Source organism: Sabethes cyaneus, chromosome 2 (genome assembly GCF_943734655.1).
Source record: "Sabethes cyaneus chromosome 2, idSabCyanKW18_F2, whole genome shotgun sequence".
NCBI classification, from domain to species: Eukaryota; Metazoa; Arthropoda; class Insecta; order Diptera; family Culicidae; genus Sabethes; species Sabethes cyaneus.
In genome coordinates, this window is record NC_071354.1 from 114263931 (window position 1) to 114273670 (window position 9740).

At 41.0% G+C, this 9740-nt stretch overlaps 1 protein-coding gene across 1 annotated transcript; it reads left to right on the forward strand.

Moving 5' to 3' along the window:
- Nucleotides 1-952: 952 nt before the first annotated feature.
- LOC128735899 (uncharacterized) lies at nt 953-8804 on the forward strand. The gene is made up of 6 exons (XM_053830378.1): nt 953-1039; nt 1261-1756; nt 2790-3218; nt 3291-4141; nt 4470-5642; nt 8400-8804. Exons 1-6 carry the CDS (start codon nt 953-955, stop codon nt 8802-8804), a joined length of 3441 nt encoding a protein of 1146 aa, XP_053686353.1.
- The last annotated feature ends 936 nt before the right edge of the window (nt 8805-9740 follow it).

Genomic DNA, 9740 nt, shown 5'->3' on the forward strand with positions numbered 1-9740 from the left:
TATAAGTGTGTTGGGGACGATATTCCGGAACAAATTGACAACTCTGTTACTTGATTTACTTAACTTACTTAACCTACATAGCTTAAGGGCGAAATATGCAGCCCGCTCAAGTGCACTTGAGTGACAGTGATCGATGATGGTAGGAAATACGTATGTCATTTAAGAAATAAACGTTAACAAAAGTAGACAGAATTAGTGAAGTTGGCACGTGGAAATTTATAATAAAATTAAACTATAATTTTATCGAAAGTTAATTGCAAATTGCATTTACGATTGATAGAAAGGTGATTCACGCTTACGGCGATTGAATAATTCTCCTAAAGTGGAAACAATTTGTAGGCCGGATTGAAATTGTTAACGGTATTTAATAAATTAATTAAAACTATATGATAATTAAATTCACAATTGGTGTAATATACAGATTGTAAAACTCGGAATTAAAAGCTGGGCAAAGAGGAAAAATTGTAGATTGACAGTCTAAGGAAAAGAAGAACTAGCTTTCTCCATTTCGAGACGTTTAGCCCGAAGGGCCATTTGTTGCTCCCAGGCCTTTTCCTTCGCAAGTTGCTCTTCTTCAGGCTTTCGAAATCCCAAATCAAGAATTGAGCTCGTACTGGGCATCGACTCTCCGTCACTTCGTGAGCCCCCAGGCTTTTCCCGCTCTTTTTACCGACTTTAGGCACTTTCAATTGGACATCGGATTTCTTGCATTTGGTGCAATACCAGTCACTAGTGAAAGTATACTAGTGAAAGGAAAGCATCTGCACGAGGAAGTAGGAGAAACTAAATGTAAGGTAACCGCTAAAACACTTATAAAATACTAATTAAAATGCAATAAAATTGTAGCTTCGATCTACGAATACGACGAAAGGGCGACTAAAGTAGATTTCAAAGCTTGGTTCTTTTTGCTCCGAACAAAATCGAAGATTTATATAGGAGCTAACCTCAAAAGATGGCAACCGATTCACAGAACGCTAGTAATGAAGGTCCGGCAATATGTCTAATCTGCAATGGTCCAGAAGAAGAAGATTTCCATATGGTGAGTTGCCATCAGTGCAATTTGTGGGCGCACTTTTCATGCGCTGGAGTCGGCGATGAGGTGCGTGATAATGACTGGTATTGCACCAAATGCAAGAAATCCGATGTCCAATTGAAAGTGCCTAAAGTCGGTAAAAAGAGCGGGAAAAGCCTGGGGGCTCACGAAGTGACGGAGAGTCGATGCCCAGTACGAGCTCAATTCTTGATTTGGGATTTCGAAAGCCTGAAGAAGAGCAACTTGCGAAGGAAAAGGCCTGGGAGCAACAAATGGCCCTTCGGGCTAAACGTCTCGAAATGGAGAAAGCTTGGAGCAAACGCCAGCTGCAGCTTGAGAGAGATATGCGGGAGCAAGAGTTGCTTCACGAACGCGAGCTGCAAAACCTAAAATTAAAGCAGGAACAAGAATTGTTAGATCAGCAGCTGAAGGCAGAGGAAGAATTCCTTCGTAAGCGAGAAGATATTCGACAGCGTGGAAATAAAAGTGCTGCAAATTTGAAGCGAATGATGGACGAAGTTTCACTACATGGTATAGATGATGGCGCAGAAGGTACATCAAAGAATGAAGTGCAGCTGTGGCTAGATAAATCAAAATTGCATAATGATGCTAAATCCAAACCCGTTAGCGTACAGGTTCAGAGCGCATTAACGGAGCGCCGAGAGCTAGAAAAAACCTGTCCTGCTCCAAGTAATTTGTCTCACTTCTCGGAGGGTGATGAGGGTAATTGCCAAGATTTCCCTGAAAGACGCATAAGTGGAGTGACTAAAGAGCTACTGGCAGCAAGACAGATTGTGTCCAAAAATTTATCGGTTTTCAGAGGGGAGCCAGAAGTATGGCCGTTATTTATAAGCAGTTTTGAACATACAACGACTGCATGTGGGTTTACCAATTTAGACAATCTCAAAAGACTGCAAGATAGCCTGCAAGGAGACGCGCTAGAGGCCGTCAGAAGCAGACTAGTGCTTCCGGATGCCGTACCAGACGTGATCGCAGATCTTCGTAATCTGTTTGGAAGGCCAGAGAAACTGTTTAGAACGTTGTTGCTGAAAGTGCGAAAAGCCCCGGCCCCCGACACCGATAACTTAAAAACCTTTATACATTTTGGTATCAGACCATTTAGACCATTTAGAAGCTTCGCAACCAATGGACCATTTGAGTAACCCTATGTTGGTACAAGAATTAGTGGAAAAGCTTCCGACCAGCTATAGGTTAGATTGGGTCCGGTTTAAAAGGAATAGGCAAGGGACTCCATTGCGTATGTTCACAGAATTTGTGACAGAGATCGTATCCGATGTGTCAGAGGTGTCAGACCTTGTTGATTTGTCACGTGGCGAACCTTCGTATTCGGGAAAAGGCCGGAATAACGGGAAAGAGTTTGTACACCTACATGCAGTGGGATCAAATCCAGTTGGCCCATCGCAAACCGACAAAGCAAGCAAACCTTGTTATATTTGCAGACGCACAGATCACAAAATTAGATTTTGCGACAGTTTTAGAAAAATGAGTTTGGCAGAGCGATTAAAAGCTGTCGATAGATTGAAATTATGCGTTCTCTGTTTGAATAGTCATGGCAATACCCGTTGCAATTTCAAGTTGCACTGCACGGTTGATAACTGCAATGGAAGCCACCATACACTCTTACACAGGAGAGAAGAATCTTTTCGATTGATGGAGATCGAGTGTAATACCCACAATGATCGTGCGGTATGTCGATCGGTAATTTTTCGCATGATACCCGGTACCCTTTACGCAGGAAACGTCTCGCTTAATACTATGGCATTCATAGATGAGGGTTCTTCTAGCACATTAATAGATAAAAAGGTAGCAAATGCTCTGAAAGCGAAAGGCATTATGGAGCCGCTGGTGGTGACATGGACAGCGGATATCAAAAGATTTGAAAATGATTCACGAAGAATAAGTTTGCTGTTGTCGGCAAAAGGGTCGCACGACAAAATTATGCTGGAAAATGTACGTACCGTGTCTGAGCGTGTTCTGCCTAAACAGAGCTGTCGATATGTAGAAATAGCAGCACGACTTCCTCATCTTTCCGGCCTACCAGTAGCGGATCACACTGGAGAAGAACCAGCGATCTTGATCGGTCTGGACAATTTACACTTGTTCGCACCTTTGGAATCCCGAGTAGGGAAAGCTGGTGAACCAATAGCAGTACGTTCGAGAATTGGTTGGACAGTTTATGGACCAGAACAAAGGAAAATTTCAAGAACAGAAACGTTTCTGAATTTACATTCAACAGAATCCATTAGCAATCAGGAACTTCATGACATGTTGAGGGCACAATATGTTCTCGACGAAGCTGGGGAGTCGTTTTATGGGATACCGGAGTCAGCAGAAATTAAAAGGGCGAAATCGATACAGCAATCCACGACAGTTCGTGTTGGAGATCGTTTTCAGACCGGGCTACTGTGGCGAACAGATAGTCGGCAATTTCCTGATAGCTTTCCAATGGCAACGGGGAGAGCGAAGGCTTTGAAAAAAAGATTGGAAGCTAATGTAGACTTGATGGAAAATGTTTGTAACCAAATTGAGAATTATCAAGTCAAAGGTTATGCTCATAAGGCGACAAGGGAGGAGCTCTCAGAAACACCACCGTCTTCAGTTTGGTATTTAATACTCAACGTAGTGCTGAATCCAAAAAAGCCTAAAAAGGTACGGCTTGTATGGGATGCAGCAGCATCGGTAAATGGTATATCCTTAAATACGGAATTGCTAGCGGGTCCAGACATGCTGACGTCTCTGCCGGACGTGACAAGTCGTTTTCGGGAAAGGCCGATTGCCTTCGGAGGAGACATCGAAGAGATGTACCATCAAATTAGAGTGCGGTCAGAGGATAAATCAGCCCAAAGATTCTTATTTCAGTCACCAAAGGACAACGAATTGCAGGTATATGTGATGGATGTGCTCACCTTTGGCTCCACGTGCTCCCCCAGTTCCGCGCAATTCGTAAAGAATTTAAACGTGAGTCAATTTGCCGAAGAGTTCCCAGAAGCAGCCGCTGCGATAGTTGATCACCACTATGTGGACGACTATTACTATCATAATTCAGGACACAATTCAGGAAGCAATCCATCGCGCTCAGACAGTAAAGTATATCCACGCCAAAGGAGGTTTCAATATTTGGAACGGGGTGTCAAATTCTGAGATGGTCTTGGAAAAAATGGGCGAAAAGAGCGAAAGATCCGCTATACATTTTAACCGAAACAAAGATACGGATTTCGAACGTGTATTGGGAATCATATGGAACCCATTCATGGACGCGTTTTCCTTTGCTGCTTTTTCAAAGCCAGAGCTGTGCCAAATTCTTCAAGGCAAAGTACGCCCTACAAAAAGGCTGCTGCTTAGCTGCGTGATGTCACTATTCGATCCATTAGGACTGTTATCGCCGTTCACCGTGCTAGGTAGAATCTTATTGCAGGACATTTGGAGGACGGGCTGTGAGTGGGACGAGGAGATAGATGATTCATCGTTCGAGAGATGGAAAAAGTGGTCCCGAATGTTGCCAGAAGTCGAAGCTTTCCACGTACCGCGATGCTACTTCGGGAATGCTAAGTCTCATGAAGTCCATGACGTTCAATTACATGTGTCTACTGATACCAGCGAAACAGCGTATGGATGCGTGGCGTTCTTTCGCGCCATCATTAATGGCGAGGTCAAGTGTGCCTTGGTGATGAGCCGATCCAAAGTTGCTCCACTAAAGTTAATATCAATCCCGCGACTGGAATTACAGGGTGCGGTGGAAGGTGCCCGATTAGCGCGAAAAGTTCGTGAAAACCACAGCATTAAAATTAGCAAACAATTCTTTTGGACCGACTCGCAAACGGTTTTGTCGTGGATACGATCAGATCAGCGAAACTATAAACAGCTTGTTGGATTTCGAATTGGAGAGATCCTGAGCTTAACGACATTGGGAGAATGGCGCTGGATTCCGTCGAGACTTAATGTAGCGGACCAACTAACTAAATGGGGTAAAGACCCGGACTTCACTACTGAAAGCCAATGGATCCGTGGACCGGCGTTTCTATATCGAAAGGAAGAAGATTGGCCAAATAAAAGTATGCCACCGGCGAATACAACAACGGAATTTCGAACCAATCTGCTGCTGCCCGACGTAGTTACACCAGAAGTTGTCATAGAATCTCGACGATTTTCTAAGTGGAAGGTCATTGTTAGGGCTATGGCTTGCGTATACAAGTTTTTATCCAAATGCAAAGCGTGTACAGAACTGGAGCCAAAAGAAAGGATCAAAGCAAAAAATGATCGCAAGGAGAGGTTGACCAATATAGTCTCACGACCAATTAAATTACTGCTGAGTCAGGAAGAGTATCAGAAAGCTGAGTTGTATTTGTTAAAAGTGGCGCAGGCGGATTCATATCATGCAGAGTTGAAGATACTGATGCGAAATAAAGAGCGCCCCGCAAATCAGTGGCTTTCTTTGAAAAAATCTACCAATCTCTATAGATTAACACCATTCATCGATGAAAACGGACTGATACGGATGGAAGGGCGTATCGATAACGCAGGACTGCTGCCATTTGATCTGCGGTTTCCTATCATACTGCCGCAAGATCATCAAATCACGACGCTACAGGTATACCTCCATAGTACGTACCCTCGTTAGTACGTACCCTCGATAATACGTACCCTCCATAATACGTACATTTTGCCTCCATAGTACGTACATTTTCCAACAATGATTTTTTTAGTTGCTATATAAATCAGAAGCATTTTTATGAATATTTATGAGTCAATACAAGCAAATACGTATTCAAAAATTATAAATTTTTGAATAATATCAGTTATTTCTATTATGTAAAAAACCAGTGTTTTAAAATTAAAAACAGTTCTTAAATAGTAAATTATTAAAATGTACGTTCTAAATAACAGTTATTTTAGCATTCCGGGCAGACTTATTGTCGGTACTAAATTTTGCAGATTTTTGCTCAGAGAATTCACCTTTTCTGCGATTCGCATTCTTCCCAACTGCGACGGGTGTTGTCGTTATTATAGAAGAATTATTTTACTTTCTTCGGAAAAAATTTACGTTACACTAGTAATAAAACTATCCACATTAACTTTGTTGTAAAGTTAAACACAAATCCATTTTTTTTTGACGTAGGACTACGTCTTACGGCAAGTTTTGAGATAGGGTGTCATTCCAAAAAATCGAAAAATGCGAGCGTCACGAAAAATGAAAGGTTTTGAGCGCTAATAGCTCAGCGGCTTTCCGATCGATTTTCAATATTCTTACACCAATCGATCGGAAAATCTTCTAAGAATTGACCCATATGAAGAAAAGTATGGATTCTTGATGTTGAACTATTGAAAAATGGAAAATAATGAACCTATGTTTTACCGGAATTCTCGCTTCGTGATTGGTTGGAAGTTTCTTTAAGATGATCTAGACCTATATCAATTTGATATCTGTGCTTGGGAAGTAAGCCAAAACAAGTGACGAAGTTTCCTCATTTCAACAAGATTTCTTATCACCGCGGTTAAACCTAGACCATTTTGATGTCCTTGCTTGGGAAGTACGCCAGAAAGAGTGTTAAAGCCCCCTCATGCCAACAGATTTCTTACGAACTCGATTAAACCTAGTCCAATTTGATGTCTGTGTTAGGGAAGTATGCCAGAAAAAATGACACAAGTTCAATTCCCCAACAGATTGCAAATTCTTTACTGCGAGACGATCAAACCTAGGCGAATTTGATATCTGTGTTGGAAAAATGTGCTACAGCTGTAGTGTTGGGTTACAATACGACTCTGTATGAATACGCATGCTTGCCGTTTCATTAGAAGTGTAGTGAAAAGATGTGCTGTTGATAAAATAGGATTGAATTGGTAAAATCCCTTCAAAGTGGGAAACCATGGGTAATAAAAACAATCTTTAATTTCAGTAAGGTAGCAGGAAAGCAATAGTTTGTGTTCTTGATTTTGTTAAGTGGTTTTCAAATGCACAATCTTTTGAGAATTGAACGTATGCAATGTTACTACTTTGATAAATGTTACATATAACGCATGTAGCATGTTTATATGTTGCATATAGCATGTATACATGAAGAATCGAATGATTACAAGCATGAATACATGCTACTATCACTACAAAAAGACTTAGGTAGTCCTGCGTCACCTATATATGCGGTCGTGTCTTGTACACAACCCCTCTGATTTTTTTCAAAATTTTGAAGATTGGACTATTATGCCTTTATTTACAAGCGATTGCTAAATAAAAGCATGTCTGTCCCATATGTATTTTTTTAAATTTTTAACTGTACATGGCGGAAGATAGTTCCTATGCCAATGTATGCGCAACCGGAACGCTCCTATAATATTTCAGGACTTTAAGATCGTGATTAAAGAAGCCAAGAAAGACGTCGCGGTCTTGGACATAGAGTCATTGGTCTGGTTTAAATACACAATTTATAAATCCCAATATCTCGAAAGGCATTCGAAAGACTATTTATAAATGGGCAGCTTCACTGCTAAATACAAACTTGATAAAGTTTGAAGTTGTTCTGCTGTCCAAAAAACAACACGAGCTATTTTTTGAAAACTTCTCAAATGAAAAAAAATCACCATAAAGGACATTGTGGAAAAGAATCGTAGAGAAAAGTCGCTCTATCAAATACTTTTCTCCTTGTCATCGCCGAAGAAAATTGTGAAATTATTATCGCACTCAATAGAGGCGAAAATTAAAATAATATTGTTACCTAAATTGGCAAAAAGAAAATGTTTATAATGGACAATATTATTATGGGATAGTTATGCTTTTATTTTGCATATGGAACTGTTCCTGGGACCTTTTGAGGTAACAATATTGCGCAGGAAAGAAAAGCGTTGGGTTGCACTGTTCACTTGTTTGGTAGTCCGAGCAGTGCACCTTGAAATAGTCTACGGGTTGACTACCCAAGCGTGCGTGATGCCTATACGTCGGTTTATGTGCAGACGAGGACCCCCTGCAGAGTTTTTCTCGGACAATGGGACGAATCTGCGAGATGCCAGCAAAGAAATATTGGAGACTATACGAAACATCGGATCAGACTGTGCCGAGCAGTTAACAAGTGCGCAGACCAAGTGGACGTTTAACCCCCCTGCGGCGCCTCACATGGGTGGGGTTTGGGAACGATTAGTGCGCTCAGTAAAACAAGCACTAGTGGCACTAAATGACGGTAGAAATCTTACGGATGAAATATTGCATACTGCTATCCTTGAAGCAGAAGATATGATAAATTCTCGGCCTGTTCCTATGTATCGCAGCTCTCAGCTGACGCTCAAGCACTGACTCCGAATCAGTTTTTGAGAGGCGTAGCACCAAATGAACCGTATTTTACCCCCCCCTTCTCCGCAGTCTGCGGAAGCTTTGCGTGATGCCTATAAACGATCACAGCAATTGGCGGACGACATGTGGAAACGATGGATTAGAGAATACTTGCTATCAATTAACCAGCGCACCAAGTGGATAGATGAGTCGAGACCACTAAAAGTTGGAGATTTGGTTTACGTAATTGAAGGTACTTCGCGAAAATCCTGGGTTCGCGGAATTGTTGAAGAGACGATTGTATCGAGCGATGGAAGAATTCGTCAAGCATGGGTGCGTACTCACAGTGGAGTATTTAAGCGAGCAACGGTGAAACTAGCAGTGATGGAGATAGATGACAGTAACGCTGGGCCCGATTTACATCCGACCAGAGTTACGGGCGAGGGATATGTTGGGGACGATATTCCGGAACAAATTGACAACACTGTTACTTGATTTACTTAACTTACTTAACCTACGTAGCTTAAGGGCGAAATATGCAGCCCGCTCAAGTGCACTTGAGTGACAGTGATCGATGATGGCAGGAAATACTTATGTCATTTAAGAAATAAACGTTAACAAAAGTAGACAGAATTAGTGAAGTTGGCACGTGGAAATTTATAATAAAATTAAACTATAATTTTATCGAAAGTTAATTGCAAATTGCATTTACGATTGATAGAAAGGTGATTCACGCTTACGGCGATTAAATAATTCTCCTAAAGTGGAAACAATTTGTAGGCCGGATTGAAATTGTTAACGGTATTTAATAAATTAATTAAAACTATATGATAATTAAATTCACAATTGGTGTAATATACAGATTGTAAAACTCGGAATTAAAGGCTGGGCAAAGAGGAAAAATTGTAGATTGACAGTCTAAGGAAAAGAAGGACTAGAGAGGTAGTGAAAGGAAAGCATCTGCACGAGGAAGTAGGAGAAACTAAATGTAAGGTAACCGCTAAAACACTAATAAAATACTAATTAAAATGCAATAAAATTGTAGCTTCGATCTACGAATACGACGAAAGGGCGACTAAAGTAGATTTCAAAGCTTGGTTCTTTTTGCTCCAAACAAAGTGTGAGTAAACGAGACATTCATTAACTAAACAAATTGGTTCTCTCATATATGAAATTCTACAATGACATTCAAAAATAGCTCTTTAGGTTATTTAAACAAAGACTTCTGTCAATACGTTCTTTAATTTCTAGTAATAAACTGCATGAGGTTCCCCAAGCGTGACTTGACAGGAGCGGCGTGTTACTGCATCGAGTATGTTTCTTAATGTGCATTTTGATTAGACAATTTTTTAGCAACATGTAGAATGCGACATGTTGCTAGTTGTTGTTCGCATTAATCGTGGGGAGGATCGAACAGCACCAAACTTAGGG